Here is a 19,813-nt window from a genome sequence, read left to right as displayed (position 1 = left end):
ATCTATTATTACGTTTCGATGTGGTCGTTTTTCTCCCGTTACGACGGAACGGTTATCGACCGCCGAGGCTTTTACATATTCTTTTGGTTGATCTAACGACGTCGTCGCCGATCTCACTCGCAGCCAGTGCAAACGACCACTGGCGCCGACGGCCGTGTCCAGCTTAAAAATATTATAATATTATGTTATTATTTTTCTCTGTTACCATACGAATATCGGTACGTACCTGCACACACGTTTTTTTTTAGTAGTAATAATATTAAAATATTACGATTGTTACGTGACTCGGACCACGGCACGATATCGTTATAATAATTGTTATGCAATATTTATATCGTTATACTCACACAATCGCATTGTTACGTAGATTTTTACAAGCGTGCATATCGCGCACCGCCTTTGAACGTAGTTCGCGAGACGGTTTTTCAGAAAACTTTAAGCTCCGCTTAGTTCTTTGTTATTATAATATTATGTCGTGCTGTTATTACGGTGGGCGTGAACTGGGGTGGCCGTGGTGGACGGTTAGGTAGTTGTCTTGAGATTTCGTATAGAGTGCGTGAAGATTTTGTTCTACCCTCCCTATTGTATTAAGCTCTAATTTATTGTACACCCATTGTAGTCAATAAATTTGTTTTTTATTTTAAAAGCATTATGCTTAAATACATTATTTTGCTATTACCTAGCTACTTATTATTAGTAATAATTTTTAATAAGTCGTTAAAATATTTATATTTTGAGATTGACCGTAGATAATATGAATGTACGTGAGAGATATTATAATACGAAGGCCCATATGAAGCCGTTTTCCACAACACGACATGAAAATAATACTAGCTCGATGTATTTTCACCAATTTTACAATTTAAAAAAACTTCAAGGACCGCTATATTTCACACATAAACATATAATAAGATTTTAAGATTTCACCATAATATTTTTAGACCCCATGGATAAAAAAAATCATAGAGTATCTTCAGACCTTCAGTTCGTGCAGATACATCGGTGCATGTAAATGTATTATAATAGCAATCGGTTGCTATAGACAATCACTGTCTCAACTGGTAACATTCTCGGTGTCAAAAATATTATACTTGGTATGTCCATCCCCCTCCCAAAAATGTACTAAAAGTTATGTCTCTGAGTAGTGAGTACTTATGTTAGGTGTTTTAAACACCGTGTTTATTATTATGTATATAATTGTTGCAGTAACGTAGTAAATCGGTCGAGTGACACTGACATAATATAAGCTCTAATAAATTCGTGGCTCAACTCTACTTCATAATTGTTGATACTAAGTATTACTGTAATTTTAAAAAATATTTGAAATTCTCATTTAATGAAAAGTTTCACTTATTATTAAAATTAATTGAAGTCATCAAAAATACATGAGGTGCTGGAGTATTGACGTTTTGTTCGTACAACTGTCTTCTTAACATGTAGCTATGTACTATGTAGGTATCTTTAATATTTTGCGTATATTCTATAATTTATGTGCTGGAATTTTCCAACGGAATTACAGTTGATGGTACAAATTGAGTACTACAATAAACTAGATATGCTGTTCTGAAAAATCAACTATTTATTCAAAATATTATTACGATTAAAATATTTGTACTCCGACATTTTTTATAGTTTACTTATAACATTTTGTAAAACGATTATGATGGAAGTAATAAATATTTCTAAACTGTGGAATCTCCATCATCATCTATGTTAGGTAAAATTTTATACATTTTATCATTTTTATTATACCAATTTAGGTTATAAAACATTTTTTTAAATGTAAATTATTTTAGATCCTGAGTGAAGGCTCAAATGTATTCATTTTACAATGGTGTATTTTTTTTGTCTGCCATCACCTTTTGCAGGGATAGTAAAAATGTTATGATTTTCAGTTCTCGGGGTGATTTTGGTAGCAAATTGGTCATTTGTAAGAAATTCAAAATACTTAAATACTTCTAACTGGAAAAAACAAAATCAAAATTTTTATTACGTAAAACTAATTGTGGACATAATTGATTTGGTTTTTTTTTGTTTTCTTAAAAATTTACTAGACAAAATATTCTAAACCTTCTATGCTATTTATAGGTAGGTATTTTAAATTTTCAACGTTTTTAGTTTTTTTAATTGATTTATGTATAATAACATTTTGTTTTGGTTTTAATAGTTTGAAAATTTAACACAATGTTAGGTTCCTCATATAAGTTATTAAAACACCAATTATAAAATATCGAAAATACAGTCACAGTATTCATTATTTTAAACATTTAAAGTTATTCTAATTTCACAAAATTCATCAAGGTCACCAACAATTTAACATTTTTTTATAGTAGGTAACTATAAACTTCATCATATTTTTAATATTCATACCTGAAATTTGTAAATTTAATATAAACTACCGTATAGTATAAGATATTCTTATAAGAATTATAAAACAAAAAAAACGAATTTTAACAATGATGTGTGTTTTTTTATTTGTGTGTCTCATCATATTTTAGACAGTAAACATACTTTAGTTTTATATTTTGAGGTGAGTTGTTGGTAGCAAATTAAATCTAGTTGGCACTTTGGGGAGTTATAAAATTAAAAAAATCTCTTTAATAACTTAAAATGTTGAGAAAATTCGGATAATACTGTAATGATATATTATAGTCACTGATCAATCTTTAATTTTGTATTATACACTGAATATGTGTTGATGTGCATATTATTAGTCGTTAGTTGGATAGTAGTATCCAATGATCCATGTTCAGTTTTCAAAAAAAAAAAAAATGCATTTATTTTAACCATAGTTTAAATACTTATAACATTTCAGTTTTTAAAATAATCGAGAAAAACAAAAAAAAGGTAATGGAAAAACGGGAATTTTTACTCAAATCCAGTTTTCGACCAAATAAATTTGATTTTTTATATGGTTGTAGCTCAAAAACTAATCACAGTAAATACTTGAAATTTTCACCAAATGTTTATATTAGTGTTATATAGTATAATTGAAAAATTATAAAATATTTTGTGTTTATATCTAAGGTTAAAAAATTCAACACTAAATTTTCCTTCAAATAGCTATAAAGAAAACTCGAAGCATCATTACAGGAACAATTTTAAGTGCATTTGAATTTTAAATTTTTATAAGGAATCGCGTAACGATAACGATTTAGGTATCCTCAAACGATTTTAAGTATTTGTTATTATTCAAAAAGTATAAGTCGTAAATACTTGAAAATTTCATCTGCAGTTATTTAGATCGATATTTTCTTTACATAATTTAATTTTTAAGATGTTTCGCTTATTTTAATGTTATTTATATAGGCATTCGAAATATTCGTTTTTTTTTTATTTATTTATTTTTTATATAAATATCGATAACATTTTTTTGGCTAGGTCAAAATACTAAAATAAAAATAAAATACAAAGTTCCTCATAAGTTAGTTTTATAGTGATTAAAAAATTATAAGAATACATAGGCACAATTTTTTTTTATTAACATTTGAAGCTCAAATATTGACAACAATTCGTCAAAATCATGAATAATTGCAAATTATTTTGCAGATATAATTCATAATACATTTTGTATAAGTAGCTAAAAGTTGAAAATTTAATACTAGATTTTCCATTAGTTTCGATTATTATAATCTTGGTGTATTCAGGTCATTAAAATATAAACCACATTTTATACCAACCACTGGAAATTATATCCGAGGCTGAGAATACAGATCTGACGTATGCAGTTTGCCAGCAGAATCTATCTATAATAATTGTTACAAGTGATCATTCGATATACATTTATATTACAATCAATAATAAATTGCATAATTTAGTAATAAATTATTATTAGTTATTATGTAGTAAACAATACGTAAAAAACCTTAAGTAATACGCACTTTTGATTAAATATAAATTAATAATTGTATTGTAAGTTATAAGGGAACAACTTATTGGGTTAGGTTAAAATTAATTTTACATATAAAAACATATATTTATTTCATGTCTTAGGTGTGAAGAAATTGTATGAATCTTAGTTTATTACAGGATAATGAATATTACTTTTTTTTTTTTATTAGATATAATAACTTCAATAAAGCAACATACTAGTAAGCAAGTCAATTAAATTATATTCCTTTATTGACACAAATAAAGATGCTGTAATCTCGGAATCTACCGATGAACACAATGATTCAGGTAATATTTTTTGCACAATGTTTGACATTATAATTTTTATTTGGTATAGATACCTAAAAATAAATATTATGTGACTATATAAAATAATTGTATTATGATTTAGATTTTAGATTCTAATACATAATGCGCCGCTCAAACTATAACCAGATCAGCAGAACCTAATTCATCGGTAACTACTAATTCATCTAACACTCCTTCAATAAAATAAATTATAAAATTTAGTGCTTATTAGTTTGTTATTAAATCTTTGTAAATAATACACCAAAAGTGCCAAAGAAATGTTGCAGTACCTTTATATAATTCTAAAACCAATTGAAGAATTTATCGTTTAGAATATTGAACTTATTTAGAAATTAGAGGGATATAACATAAATTGAATTCACTTTATGGTAAAATTGATATAGTTTTTTAAAAGAAATTGTTTAGAGACGCGAAATACCTTCAACAAGAAATGTACGTATCTACACAGTATAATATTAATTCTAAATTCTGAATGTATAGACTCAAAGAAAAACGATAAATTTATTTACATGGATTATAATGATTATAATATATTATGTTATTCACATCAAGTTTTAAATTCTTTCCTTATGCGTAATGATATACCTATAAAACCAAACATGATGTCTACTTTGTTTTAATTTAAATATTTGTACTTAAAATTAAAAAAATTAAAAAATGTTTTTTTAATTTGTATTTTAAAATATGGAGATTATCAATTTTTAAATTAAAATTCAAAATAATTATTTAGCTTAATATTTTTAAAAATCGTACAATTACAACATTATTATTTATAATTAATTTAACCTTTTTTATTGTCAAATAAGTTTTGAATCATCAATCATTTATTTTTTCTTTATATAATTCATCTGTTTTAATGTTAATTGTAAATATAAATTAAGTATTTGATATATTTCCTATACGAATGCATTTGTATTTTCTGCAATATTTAAATTTTAAACTTTGTGTTTTAAATTTTTCGTTAATGTTTATATAGTATTAAAAATACTTAAATTTTTTTTTGTTAAATACTGTTGTTTTATATATTGTATTTTTTAATTTTAATAAATATATTATACTATTGAGTTATTTAATTTATCATAATAATGTACAATTATTATTGTCAATTGATAGTCGATCTACCCGGGTACAAATCAAAGCCAGGATATCATGACGGTGACAAGAAATAATGATTATTCAATTATAATATTATTGTTTGTTAAACCTAGGATTTAATTAATTTAATGATAGTATACTCTTAGGGTGGTGGGTTGCATAAAAACTTGTCGGTAAATACATTAACACATTTGTAACGTTATAATTGCTTAAAGAGTTGCATAAAATATTTGTATTTTATTGATTACTTACCGTGGTTACCAATTAAATTATATCATATTTTTAATTTTATTTGATTATAATGATTAATGCTTAAAAATTTTATCTAGTATCGATTATTAATTTATAAATATTTAAAAAATGTAATATTATTATTTCTTAATAAAACAAAAAAGGTAGCTGATAAAAATTTATATTTTAATACAGCGTTCAAGCAACAAGCAATATTTTTTAACTGACCATTACTTTGTTAATGGCTATGTAAATCACTAATGAACATTTATGAAACCCACACTTACAATAATTATAATATAGCTAGGGGACATGACGTAGCGCAGTGGATAAGTTAGCGATTCTTTGCTAGTTTCCGGATGGGTGACCCATCTGAGAATTTTAGCAACACATACGTCAGGTCTTATATCTCTAACTTTAATTGTCGAAATAAAAAGTATCCAGCTAAAATTTCTCCAAACTTCAAAAAAATACTTATGGGTATTGTACAAGTATATTAAAAATAAAATTAATGTAACAAGTTATAGTATAATAAATGCAAACTTAACCAAACGATTTCACTCAAAAGTTTTATTATGAATGTAAACTATAATATTGTGTATTGAATAATTATACGCATTTAAATTATTGATTAGTAGATGCCTATAAATTATAATATATTTAAAAAAAATAAATTAAAATTTTAATAGTTAATGTCAAAATAATTAAAACACATATTAGAATATCTTGCTATAGTATAGCTATATGACAATAACTATGACTTATGATTTAAATTAACATTTTTAACTTGAAACTTATAGTTTCAAAACTAATTTTAACATTTTTTTTTATTTCATTAATTTGTAGTTATTTTGTTTTTTTTTTGTCTGTACCGTATTCTGATGACGTCTTGCCTATTTCAGAAACGCTCATCAATTTGGACAAGATTACATAAACTGTAAATAAAATATTTTGAATTATATTTATTGATAAATTATTCATAACATTTTATGAAATGTTATGATTGTTTGAATATTAAACTTACGTAAACCAAGTGGTACCATCAACATTAATATATGAAGTAAATTTCCCGAAATCAATACGTTAAATGTAAAGTAGAAAAATGGTACCAAAATTAAGATTGACCATAATATTATATTTATAAGACTATAATAACGTAATGGTGGAACAAATTTCTCCAGTGGCTTTACGCCACTTTCTTTAAACCAATCTCCTGTGTTAAAGAAGCTGACCATCATTTTATCCTGTTGATTAAATATATTTAAAACCAAATAATTATATTAAGAAAAATAAAACAGTAGTAAGATACTTACAAATCTATTCAAAAAATATATATCTTATTTTAATTATGTTTTATAAAAATTGATCACATTTATTATTTAGCTCTTATAATAATAATACTATCTATGTATTATAATACTAGCTGACCCCGTGTACTTTGTTGCCCGTTAAAAATGCCAATTCTATAATAAAATTCGAACTTTAATTAATTTGTTATTAACGGTGTTCAAAACTTTGACATTTTCATTGACCATATTAAATCTCAAAAAAATCGTACAAGCACCACTTTAAAATGCGAATTTTGTAAAATGCTTTCTTATTGCACACTATATTTATGGTACGAACACTACGAACGTACCGTTTAAATTACAAGCCTCGATCTATCATTGTTCAGGGCTTCAGGCTCTATACATTTATCAGTCAGTTAGTTAGTCAGATTATATTATAGTAATTCATCCGCTTGGCGTTGCCCGTGAGACTCTCTATTATGATTATGCGAGCAGTATATTATCTGCAGGTATCCACCTGGGGTGGATTGCTGACCCCGCGAGATGTGTACGTAAGTTTATAATTTCTAATCCTAAAGTTTCATTTATATCAATTTTTTTTACTACGCGCTGGATAAGATAAAATAATGTGCTATATTGTAGTTTTTATATAGTTGGTAAAATAATCTGATTTATTTTATTATATTTTAGTTTTTAAAAATGTATTATTACCGATTTCAACTCTTTGAAATCAAAATTTTGAAAATTGGTGACATTGAGCCATTAAGGAAGGTATTTAGAACAATATTCTGTGAAAAAAAAATTGGAAAAAAGTTAAATAGGTATAGCGTTGTCTCGTAGCCTATCGGGTATACTTGTTTTAATTTTTAACTATTATTTTTATAGCTTATGAGTTACGAGTAATGACAATAATGACATAAGACATTAAAACATCCTACATAGTTTATATAGGTATATGTTTTAGTGTTAGATTAGGTAGAACGAGTTTAATTAATTATGAATCGGTATTATTATCTTCATTTTATAAATTTAGTTTGATAACGAATATAATATGTAGGTATACATTCTTTTTTAGTATAATTTTATTCAAGTTATTTTGTGATTTTTTAAGTTAAAATTAATTAAAATTTTTTTTTTTTGGATATCAGACGTAAAGGTTAATGTGGTATTAAAAATTGGTTACTTCAATCTTAAGTTATTGTATAGTATACATTTATATAATGTAAATGTGTACCTGTTCAATAATTTATTTTAAGTATACCTAACCTATTTACGTTATTTTTGATTGAAGATGTTCAAAATATTTCTGAAAATCAAGCAGATAATTATGTATAAAATATGAATTATTACTTTTTTCTCGTACAATTCGTACATCCATTTGTCACATTCTTTGTCGTTTTCTGGAACTTGTTCAATAGGTATTCTTTCTATGTATACATGCGCTTCTAACCGTTGACCATTTAATAATGCTCTCAACGATGGTTTTTCTTCTCTGCATTTGCAAGTTATATTGAAAAGAAGTGTGTTAGATAGGTTACAAGTATCGGTGACATAAATACTAAATACGCTATAGCTCGCTGCGATGCTGCCAGCAGCCATAATGTACTACTGATGACTAAATTTTGACTAAAACGTATTTAGCTATATTTTATCACATACCTTCTAAAAGCAATTTGAACATTATAGACGGCTGGCAAATTGTGTCTAAAATGAGGTAATCCAATGCTAAAACCTTTAGTCCTCGGCAACAAGTGTTCTTTTAACTCCGGTAGTCCTTTTGTTCTGGCGAACTTAATGCTGGCTTCTTGTTTTTCTTTTGTAAATCTGGTACCTTCTGCATATAGTAACATCTGCCGGAACATTTCGAAACACAAACTTTAAAATATTATCATACTAGCTATAGCATACATTTTTAATGAATGTAAAAAATACCGTGACTGGGTTTTCATATTCGAACAATGTTTTAAGCTTAGTTTCTATTGTGTACTTGTCTTTTACCAAGTCTCTCTGAAGGAATAAAAATTCGCCAAACCACCAAGCCCAACCAATTACGGGCATGTACTTGAGACTATTTTTCGCGAATGCTTTGCAGTTCTTGTTAAATAATGAAATAATTTTAAAAACATGTTTAATTAATTTCTAGTTCTTATTTTGACTAAGAATCAGTCGGAGATAACAAAAAAAAAACTTACCCCGAGAATACCACCGATTCGATCGTTAACGACCCAAGCAGTTAGCCAGTCAATTTCATACTTGTGGTTAATAATGAATATCGCGTGTTCTTTGCCAAAGTAATTATTGTAATCATCTTTGTCCACATAAAAGTAATATTGCACACCAGCCCACCAATCGGATAGGAAAACGAGTTCTATGAGCAATAGAAAAATATCAACACAATTAATATGACTTTAAATATTAATATTTTCTTTATGAAATATAGGTACGAATATACATCACCAGTGTATATTATATTGAAATTACGAATTATCTATTTTTAATTATATTATAATTGAATCAACTTACCTACATTATATTTAATTAAATATTACAAATTATATATGTTATTAACAGTCTATTTTTAATTCTTATTTTTTTTTTTACTTTTTTATAAAAGACATTTATAATTTTTATACGTCAACAACACAATAAGTATAAGTTTGTAAACGTTTGTACTAGATTTGAAAAACGTGACGAAAGGAAGCATCTATCGATAGTAATTCAAAATGTTCAACTGTTATAAAGAGTTGATCTATTTTTTAAAATTATAAAATTGAAATTTTAAATCGATTTGTATTTTGAAGATTGCTTAAGTAAGTATATTATATACATACATTTATTATTTTATCAAAATGAACATATTTATTATGATTATTTAAATAACTAAGCAAAATGTGTACTAACCTGAGTAAATAATGTATGAAAAATAGTAGTTAATTTTTCTGAAAAGCTCTTTGTGTAGTGGCCACAAGACTATAAAAAATAATAACTGTAACAAGTTGACAGTAAGACCTGATACTAAAAACACTAGTGCGATTATAATATGTGTCACTGGAGACGACTTAATGAATGACATATTATCTGGTTTCTCTGCTCATTAAGTGTGTCAAAAATCAAGTATTAAAATCAATTCATTTAAATTTTGAATAACACCGAGAAGTTAAATTGACATTGGAAGCGATTAAAACTAAAAAATACTTATTTATATTAGAACCATTACTCCTCGTGAATTGAATGACAGAAAACATGAGATATAGAGACTACCCATGCATAATCTTTTAAGCAGCATATAGGTACTAAGAGATTTATCAAATTCATAATGTACCTACAGGTTTTATCAAATACAAGGTTATGCAAGGTTAATGATTTCATCTGATGATGAATGTTTAATAAATATGCACTTTGAACTTCATAATCACAAAATATATTTAAAATAAATCGCTAAACTGTAAATACATGTAATTTAGACACATTTCTTGGTTGTTTTTTATTATTATTATATGTGTACCGCTGAATTTTGTGTTAGTTATAAAATTGAAAATATATTGATTTATACTCCAATATTGAATATTTTAATTGGCACATTTAATAAAAAATTACGACAAACCAACAAACGGGCATTGCCTATTTGCTTAAATATATCTATATCATTGTAAATATAGTTTGTATATTTTAATTTGTATTTATAGAGTACGATCTATGTTGAGTTTAAATCTACAATAAGTTATAAAAGCATAATATTTATAGGATTATTCAAATTTAAAATTTCTTTTAAACATAAATAACTAGTAAAGATTTGTTTAACAATAATGGTTATTGGTTATATTCATAGGCGTGAGCAGACTTTTGGTTCCGGGGGTGCACACTAAAAATTAGTGCCCACAATAATTTTGAAAGCCATTATAGGTACAGCAAATATAATATAAAAAATGTATTAAAAATATATTTTTTTTTTATTTTATTCATTGTACTTGCCTATATTTATAAAAAATACTTTTAGTTTTCAGAAGATAGTTACAATTCAACTATCCACCTATTAATTAATATGCCTATAGTCTTTTTCAAAGTTATAAAATATATATTTAAATACAATAATAATAACGTAATAAAGTAATCTAACAATAGATTATAATTTTATTTTAGGTATATTGTTAGATATGAATTATTATCGTACAATTATTACGCATATAACCAATAATGTACAACACTATGAACTATAATGTATAAAAACCTATTACATTTACGGAATAAATGACTCGATACTACAAAATTTTGCACAGCCATACAAGTACCAATATATCCAGGATTGTAATTTTCATATCAATAATAGTTATGTGAACAATTACACTTTGTTATGATTTATAAGATGAAAAATACGTTGATTAGAATGTAAAATATAGTATTGTTATAAATAAAGTATCATAATTCATAATACAATTATATACATTATTCATACAGTTAGACGGCTGTAAAATAGGCATAAATGTATAATACTTGAGTATTATGTTATTGTATGATGACTGATGACTCAGTAGTCAGTGATGAGTAATATATTATGTAATTTAGGCATACGGTAAATCCGATTGAAGATAATTATGTATATCTATTTGCTGGATACATACGATAGTTGTGGACAAATTATTCAGGTCAAAAGGTATTATAATATAATATAACAATTGCGGAAACGAGTTATGTTATAAAAATACTAATTGCGGACGTCAAAAAACGTTGCGAATACAAATATTTTCTTTCACCAATTTTTCTGTAGGACTGAGTACAAGCTACAAAAATCATTCATAGGTGAGATTGTGAGAATAAAAATATTTCTGTCTTGCAAAGAGCAATCGTTATTCTTAAAATATTTATTATTGCCATATAGAGTTTGAAATGTTGAATGTTTTTTGTTTTGTAAATATTTTAGATTTTGTGGCAAAATATTTTTCATCCACTTCATTAGAATACAAAAATAGTGACCCGAATAATGTTTTTAAAAAGTTTCCTTTTTTATCCCTAGTACCATTAATCATAGTCTATAGAATAGACTATTCAGTAATCAATGCTAGTACTATTTACTTTAGTTAAACCTAATGACTGCCTTAAATACTGCGATATATGCAATAAATATTTTTAAACGGTCGTTTCAAAAGTATCAGTACAATCTTAATGCTGATAAATTGGTACATAATAATCGTTGATATCATGACGATTTTAAACAATATCCGGATATGACTGCCCCCGTGAGCATTCTCCTGTCCACAATTACTAACTAGTAAACACTGTATTTGCTTTACTATAGGGTTTTTATTCAATAGCTTTTTTATCGCAGTGTAAATTTGACACACTTAAAAAATCAATGTTTTTTTTTTTTTTACAGAACTTGGAATATTCTAAATGACTAAATCATATAACCGGATTCATCCGGTCTGAGTCCTGAGTTATTATCTAATAATAATTTAAGTTGAGCTTAATAAGGGAAGCTTTCAGCACAAATTAAAATTATTAAGAGGACCCCACACTCAAATGTGTTGTCTCTGTCTTCTGCACATGTAACATAGTTTAAAACTGTTTTGCGCGGGATGACTTTAGTCCCTCGATATTTATTTCAGAATCACCAAAATTATAAATCGTATTGGGAATAACTTCTGTGTTGTAGCGTTTTTATTTTTTGGTAATAATAAACTAGTAACCAATATTTTTTAATAATTAAATTGGACGGTTTTCCCCCCTCAAGATATTCAAGACATTCAATCATTACTATTCACTGTTATCAAATTTACTTATTGTACAAAATGTATAGATTGTAAATATGCTTAAATAAATAAAAAAAAAATAAAAAAAATAAAAATAATTAAATGAAAAAAATAAAAATAAAAAACCTTAAGTTTTCAAACTAAGGGGGTAAAGAGTAATGATGATAGACACTTGCCAACTTCTCAATTCTCATAACAGTTATAACTCATAACTAAGTAATACTGAAAAAAGGGGCATCAATGCATCATTATAATCCTTCATATATACACCGCATACTATTATATATATTATACAGTCGCACGGATGTTTATGTGATTATAGACATCTGCAGTGGCCATTGGTTAAATATTGTTATGTCTTTGTCTTTATCTAAAATAAACAATCCCACCGGCTCTAAGCGATACCTATCGAGACATCGACCATGTCAGTGGACACAACGACACTCTCCCTGTGTGCGTTTTTGGTGGCGGTCACACGTTAAGGGCTAAATAATATATATCATTAAATAATAGTATTTTTGTACTCTAAATAATAAAAGTATTTTTTTTTTTTAATATCAATAATATATATTAGTTGTGTCTGATTAATATTAAACCTATCTCTTATTCCTGCATTCATCGTATACCTGACAAGCCAAAACTGACAATCAAATAAGGGTGAGTTAATTTACTACATAATAAAATCCTTATATGTATATGCCATAGGCCCATATATGCATAATCATGTGTATACATATACACATATAAGAGAGTAGTAATCCAGACCTTATGCGCAAAATGTATGAATGGTAGATCACATAGTAGTGCAAAGAAAGTAAAAACATATTATATATTTTGCAAGCTTGTCTATTTCGCTTCATTACAAAAGTTATCCCTTGTAGAATAGTTTTTAACTAGGTATGATACGCACTTACGTGTATATAAGTAGAGACAAGACAACGCATGCGGGTTTGGCATGCTCTTAATAATATTAGGTATAATTAGAAAATAAGATTTTTTATTAATTTAAAACAATTGATTTGAAGTCATATAAAACCAAAAATAATTTATTAAATAATATTTATAATTATTTGAAGTGGCCTGCATTGTTTTTAACATACAATTGATGTTTATGGACTAGGTATTCATAATATTTTTAATATTTTATTTCCTATAAAAAAAATCTATTGGTATCAAGTTGGGGGTCTAGGTGTCCAAAATACTAGATTTTTTGTACTCATCTATTTCCCCGTAAGCGCTCATCTTAAGCTAACCGTTCACAGCATAAAAATTATGAGCCAAAACACTGTTTTGGATAAAAATTAGTCTATAATATTATTATGTTTGTATTGAAAAATTATTGACCACACTCGTTCTTCTAACAAATCTCTCTAGTTTTCTCCGTTTAAATTACTTATATACCTTCCATATAAAATAAGTTCTCATCCAAATTTTTTCTAAATATTTAATTTTTCAATATTTTTGTTATAGTTTGACAATTTTTCACAAGAACATATTTACATAATATGGTACTAATTTTGTTGGAAAAGCTAAATCTTCTCCAAATATTGGATCGTGGCTTATTCTTGTATTATAAATTATGTAGGTAAACGATTTTCTTCTTCACCAGCATTATACATTGAAACTATTTAACAAATTTAAGGCTTTATTTTATTTTATTTTTTGGAAGATTTTATGAATGATTGATTTGATTACATGCGAGTGGGTGTCTTCTTAATCTGTTTGTAAGAAATTATTAGTTAATAATTAAAAATGGTTAAAAAATTATAGATAATATTGATAACAAATACATTTAAATATATAAATTATAAGCTGTAGTTTTAGAGTTGGCACTTTCGTTAATTTTCGGGAATACCAAAATCTGTAGAAAAATGATGATGTGTCTTAGTTGTTATTTAATATTTTTCTTATTATAGACTATCGTCTATCACATTTCATACGTCTTGATTTATGAATTTCTATGTATACCTTAGTGTAATTGTATTCTTTTATTTAAAGATATATTTTAGAATCCTGTACATTTATAAAACATGTACCAATAAAATATCTTGGTCATGCGCTTCTCAATAATTAATGGGTACTAAAGTCTAGAATATTTTACGCACGTCGGAATGGCGATGTAGATACTCAGACTGACTCAGTATATAATATATTATATAGCCATGTACGAATGTACGATACGCGTAATAACGCTAATCTTTTACCTGTAATACACTATAACAAATAAAACAATAATAACTATAATAAAACAATATATAATACAAACTATTAAAAAACATAGTAGATATGACGATATTGTTGTTCGGCCGTGTTCGTGCACAGAACAAAAGGAAAAAAAACGATTTGTAAAATGACTTTTAAAACAAAAGCGAAAAGTCACAGCGGTAAATAAATAGATGATGCCTATGTGTATAGGTACTGCAGACAGACACAATAAATTGTTATAAACAATAATTGCAGTCGCGTATTGTGGGCTTATTGCGTTGACAGACCTACTGTGAACGATTCAACAATAGTTGACCTTAGGACGGGCAAATATATACGTTGGATCAGATGACCGAACGGGAGACCAATTAAATTGTAAATACAAATATACAATATAGTGTACGTCGTATGACAATATTATTATTATAGTCGACAGTCGTAATTCGTAGCACGATCGTACTCACCACATTATTTTTTTTTTGTAGTCATTACCACAAGGAACAGACCGCAGTCCGCCGTATACCTTCACGGAGTACGGACAAAGATATCTCAGTCCGCGGTGGTAATATATATTTTTATTATTATTGTAATTAAAAAAAAAAAAAAAAAACCATAATTTTGTGACTACCGTTCTATATAATATTATTATTATTTTATTGTAACCTCAGTGGCGCAGTCCAACGGCGGTACGCAAACGAGTCAGTTCAGTAAGTTGTACCACAGTCGCGGAATCCCTACTCCGACCGCGTATTATCACCAATTATTGATAACGAGCTTTGAATTTCTGATTAAGAAAAACCAAGACGTCCCGACTTGACCGACAGACGAGTGACGACGATTTGCCTTCCGACTTGCACGTTAGTACGATACTGAATAAACGTCCTCAGTCTTCCGCGATATTCCTATCCGCCACCTTGCAATTTTATTAGCCGCCCACACTGTATTCCGAGTACTATACGAGTACGTAACGCAAAATACAATAATAGATCGTCCGAAAATGGTGGTGAAAGTGTACATGTCCGGCATATCGGGTAACAAGGAGGTAAGTCGCGTACGCCAGCGACGTCGGATAGACGTCCCGCCGAGGTATATTTTGTCCATTTTGGTCTTTTACACATTATGGGGTTGCAGGTGAAGAAACGCCAACAGAGGGTCACTATGATATTGGACAGCAAAAGTATATCGTACGACTTGATAGATATCACCGAACCAGGAAAAGAAGACGAAAAAGCGTACATGCAGAACAACAGCAAGACCAAGGATGGTTCAAAAAATGCTCTGCCACCGCAGATATTCAACGACAATGTTTATTGCGGGGTTAGTCGATTATATCTGTATCGTGGTAAACAATGACACCTAATGTTAGTTGTGTAATTAAAATGTCATGATTAGGGACCGGATTTATATGCATTTTAATGTTTTTCTAAACAGTTCAAAAATAACTAGGTAAGCTACAAGTTTGAATTATGGTCAATAGATCTGAAATATTAAGTTTTATTTTGCATATTTTGTCATTTTTTGACATGTACTGCATATTTCTATACTTGACTACTTTTTTATTGCATATATACAGTTTTTAAATTCATAATGTCCATCAATATGTAATATTTTAATCAAAATAACGTGTTTAACAGTTATATTTATAGTTCATGTAATTTAACGAAGTTATTTTCTTATCTTATCTGAGACCTATCGGGGACAAGTAGTACTGTGTTGAGTAGGTTTATGAATGAATCATATATTAGTCGTGTTTGTCATGATCTTAGTGCGCTTCATTTTCATTCAATACCTATATTTTATTTATATTTAAAATGCAGACATTTTTTTTATTTTATAGGGAGTATTAATAACAACATAAATGCATATTTCTGAGGTTTTTAAAGGATATAAATCCAGGCCCTAGTCATAATAAATAGTTATACCTAGACAATATAAGACCAACACGGCTAATACAATCAAAATTCATAGCCTTGTAATATATGGAAGTAGTTGTTGGTTGGTTTGTTCACTGTATATAAGATAGTAACACATTCTGGAAGAGAAAACATTATTTGCCATATTAGGAAATGTCTAGTGTTATTTTCTAAAATACTTTTTTGCTTTGTCATGTTTTGTATTTTTTAAACTTGGTATATTAATATTTATAATTTGTCTAATATTCATTTTAGAAATGAACCATTAATTGAAATGAAATTTATTCTACCTAGCATATTGTATATTAATATTTAGCATATTAATTTTGTATTAATTAAGTAATGATATGTTAAACAGGACTATGATGATTTTGACACGGCTAATGAATTAGATGAGTTGGATAAATTTTTTGATGTTTCTACTAAAAGTCCTCCTAAAGAATTAAATGGATCAACTACTGTGGTAAATAATTAAATATTGGTATACCTATACTTGTTGCACATTAGAGTAGCAACCGATTTTGTGTCCATTACGCTCAGTCAACTTTTTAATGGTTTTCCAAACTCTCGTCCAACTACCTTTTATGGTAAGCAAGGCAGTGGAAAAAGTTTTTTTGGATGCATAACTGGTCATGCTTTTAACGTGCAGCTAGTATAGGATAGGTAGATTTTAATTTATTTTTTAATCATTCCATAATATTTGTATTTTTAGGAAGATGTTAAAATTGAAAGTACAAATGAAATCAATGATTCAAATGATGGGTAAATATTTTAATTTTATTTTTAAGTTTAGACCCATACTTATGGACATAAATATTAAAAAAAAAAATTTTAAATGATACATAATCCCTTTACTAGAAAACAATTACTTATTTTAGTACTATTAGCTTATATTAAATGCATTATCAAAAATACAACTTTTAATAGTATCAAAAAATAATATTATACTAGAAATATACTTTTCAGTTTGTAATGTTGAAAAAAAATTAAATTTTTAGGACTCTAGAAATTAAATTGTGTACTTATCAACTGTATTATTAAATAAATAATTTTAAATTAAAATTAATACCGTTCTTAGAACTGTAAAAGAAAATGTAAATGAAGAACAACAAGAGCCTTTGACTTCTGATGATGAAGATAGTGATAATGAATCGCTTGACACACAGGTGACAAGCAATTTTTCAAAATAAACATTTATAATAATATATTTTTAACAATTTTATTAAATTAATTGGATGATCTGAGGTTTTTTTATAACAGTATTTTTCAATGTTTTACTACTTAATAATATTAATATTAGCACACACTAATAATTAATTATTCAATAATATTTGCACCATTTTAACATGTGTTTATATATTTTTTAATATGTGTGTTGATTAATACATAAACTAAAATTGTTTCATAACCAGTTGAAGGAAAGGAAAATGTAACAATATTATGTCAAAAATATTATGATAGTATATTTTTTTATACCTAATATTTGAAAATGGTCAATTAGAAACTGTGTAGTTTTCTCCTTTAATTATAGTTTTTACTCTGTAACTTCCTCCAAAATAAATCTTAGTTATACAACTGTTTACACCCTTTTCAAAATAATAGTTTTTTTTTTAATGTTGGCTACATGGAAGAATTTATTGAAGTGTGTATTCCAAATTAATTTTACTGATACAATTATTTTCAAATTAATTTGTTTTAGATAATTTTTTTTTTTAAACTAATTAATTAAATTTAAATTTAAACTTTCATGTTTTCATTATTCCTCAGATATGATTTTAAATATTTGAATTACAATAAGTTGATAATTTATGAATAACTCATAAATTGAATATTTATACTTTCAAGTATACAGTTTATACAAAACTGAATTACAAATGATATCAAATTTAAATATATTTATTTTATTTTATTGATTGTCAATTGATGTTAATTAATAATTTTTTATTCTTTATTGTTGCCGTTATTTATTCTTAAACTAATATTTGTGGTACTTTATATTAATATTGCATGAATATTTTTTTTATTTAATTAACATTGCATTTTTAATTTATTTTTAAAGTTATGAAAGTGAAAAAAAGTATGTGCTATTGTTTTGTTTAATAATATATTTTGTATGCATTTTAGAACAAATTGAAAGAAACAACTTTAAATCCAAATTCCGTCCCACTTCCAGACGAAACAAATGTATTATTGGATATCCCAGAAACTAAAAAAGAATTGTTATCAGAAACCGAAGAAGAAATTGAAGAGTGAGATTTTTAGCTACTCCAAATTTAATAATTAAAAATGTACAAAATTACAATAATTTTTGATTTGCTGCCTCTACTCTAACATGTTTTTGATTTAATTTTATTTATCAATTTATTTATTTTTCTTTAACAAAAGTTACTATTTTTTTTTAGTTTGAAACTTCAAGTATTAGGCTTATTATTATTATAATTTTTTTTTTATGTTTAATACCACTATAATTCCTTAAAGAAACATTAAATGCTTATATTTATGGTTTTCTATTTTTATCCATAACCACATTTTAACTATATGTAATTTTTGGTTCTAATCCATAGATTGGTCTTAAGAATATTAGAACAATTTTTAAATGTCAATCGATGTTAAGCGAATAAATAAATTATTATGCTTTATATCATACATTTTAGTTTATTATAATTATTATATTATATTTGTTTATTTATATAAATACATTTTAAGAAATGATTTTTTATACCAATAATGTTTTATTCAATGTTAAAGGTTGTATGAATAATAATATATTTAACTGATGGACACAATAATTTAATATTGTCAGATCAGGTTTCATTTTAATTGCTTAAAACCCTCATATAAATAATAGTTGACTATAAATTGTATACCATATTGAGCTTATTGTACATAATAATAAAATGTATTTATTTTTGGGGCTATTGATGGATGCTTAATACAATTAACCAGCATTTGACTGTCTTATTATATAACATTTTATTTAAAAGTTATTATGTTATAGAAATTAATTATTATAATTTATATAATTTTTTGTAACAAATATTTTTATCAATAATGTTATTGCATTGTAAGTATTTCTGTTTATAAATTATTGACTTTAAATGTATATTATTTATCTTGTTTTATAATTGGAGTT

General features: G+C 26.4%; 2 protein-coding genes and 2 long non-coding RNA genes across 10 annotated transcripts; 2 read left to right on the top strand and 2 right to left on the bottom strand.

Moving 5' to 3' along the window:
* Positions 1 to 13: 13 nt before the first annotated feature.
* Positions 14 to 366, bottom strand: LOC126549066 (uncharacterized). The gene is made up of 2 exons (XR_007603207.1): positions 227 to 366; positions 14 to 162 (listed from the first exon to the last, which is right to left on the bottom strand). It is a non-coding gene; the product is annotated as an uncharacterized LOC126549066 (long non-coding RNA).
* On the top strand, positions 67 to 5,268 carry LOC126549065 (uncharacterized). Its single transcript, XR_007603206.1, has 3 exons — positions 67 to 218; positions 4,062 to 4,179; positions 4,283 to 5,268. It is a non-coding gene; the product is annotated as an uncharacterized LOC126549065 (long non-coding RNA).
* Positions 5,269 to 6,080: 812 nt separating this feature from the next.
* Positions 6,081 to 10,115, bottom strand: LOC126549064 (1-acyl-sn-glycerol-3-phosphate acyltransferase delta-like). 2 transcript variants are annotated; one of them, XM_050197454.1, is made up of 7 exons: positions 9,717 to 10,114; positions 9,008 to 9,183; positions 8,748 to 8,909; positions 8,475 to 8,665; positions 8,166 to 8,307; positions 6,551 to 6,770; positions 6,081 to 6,461 (listed from the first exon to the last, which is right to left on the bottom strand). In XM_050197454.1, the coding sequence occupies exons 1-7, from the start codon at positions 9,886 to 9,888 to the stop codon at positions 6,373 to 6,375; spliced, it is 1,152 nt and encodes a 383-aa protein (XP_050053411.1). In that variant the 5' UTR covers positions 9,889 to 10,114; the 3' UTR covers positions 6,081 to 6,372. The 2 variants fall into 2 exon arrangements, with proteins under 2 accessions (XP_050053411.1, XP_050053412.1); XM_050197455.1 differs by lacking the exon at positions 8,748 to 8,909 and having other exon boundaries at positions 9,717 to 10,115.
* Positions 10,116 to 13,201: 3,086 nt separating this feature from the next.
* Positions 13,202 to 19,783, top strand: LOC114123567 (SH3 domain-binding glutamic acid-rich protein homolog). Of its 6 annotated transcripts, XM_050210383.1 has the most exons (9): positions 15,015 to 15,166; positions 15,253 to 15,329; positions 15,436 to 15,474; positions 15,561 to 15,809; positions 15,899 to 16,084; positions 17,039 to 17,143; positions 17,393 to 17,442; positions 17,759 to 17,846; positions 18,805 to 19,783. In XM_050210383.1, exons 4-9 carry the CDS (start codon positions 15,765 to 15,767, stop codon positions 18,931 to 18,933), a joined length of 603 nt encoding a protein of 200 aa, XP_050066340.1. In that variant the 5' UTR covers positions 15,015 to 15,166; positions 15,253 to 15,329; positions 15,436 to 15,474; positions 15,561 to 15,764; the 3' UTR covers positions 18,934 to 19,783. The 6 variants fall into 6 exon arrangements, with proteins under 6 accessions (XP_050066335.1, XP_050066340.1, XP_050066324.1 ...); XM_050210378.1 differs by lacking the exon at positions 15,015 to 15,166 and adding an exon at positions 13,202 to 13,219 and having other exon boundaries at positions 15,436 to 15,809; XM_050210367.1 differs by having other exon boundaries at positions 15,436 to 15,809.
* The last annotated feature ends 30 nt before the right edge of the window (positions 19,784 to 19,813 follow it).

Source organism: Aphis gossypii, chromosome 1, assembly GCF_020184175.1.
Source record: "Aphis gossypii isolate Hap1 chromosome 1, ASM2018417v2, whole genome shotgun sequence".
Taxonomy (NCBI): Eukaryota; Metazoa; Arthropoda; class Insecta; order Hemiptera; family Aphididae; genus Aphis; species Aphis gossypii.
Note: the sequence above shows the minus strand (reverse complement) of the source record. Positions and strands in the feature narration are given on the sequence as shown.

Excerpts from the sequence above, each read along its gene's own strand:
- LOC114123567 (XM_050210378.1), top strand. The coding sequence starts at position 15,765 with ATGGTGGTGAAAGTGTACATGTCCGGCATATCGGGTAACAAGGAG. Across the intron at positions 17,144-17,392 it reads TAAATGGATCAACTACTGTG|GAAGATGTTAAAATTGAAAG; the intron begins GTAAATAATTAA and ends TTGTATTTTTAG. Across the intron at positions 17,443-17,758 it reads ATCAATGATTCAAATGATGG|AACTGTAAAAGAAAATGTAA; the intron begins GTAAATATTTTA and ends TACCGTTCTTAG.
- LOC126549064 (XM_050197454.1), bottom strand. The coding sequence starts at position 9,888 with ATGTCATTCATTAAGTCGTCTCCAGTGACACATATTATAATCGCACTA. Across the intron at positions 9,184-9,716 it reads TTCATACATTATTTACTCAG|AACTCGTTTTCCTATCCGAT; the intron begins GTTAGTACACAT and ends TATTGCTCATAG. Across the intron at positions 6,462-6,550 it reads GATGGTACCACTTGGTTTAC|TTTATGTAATCTTGTCCAAA; the intron begins GTAAGTTTAATA and ends TTTTATTTACAG.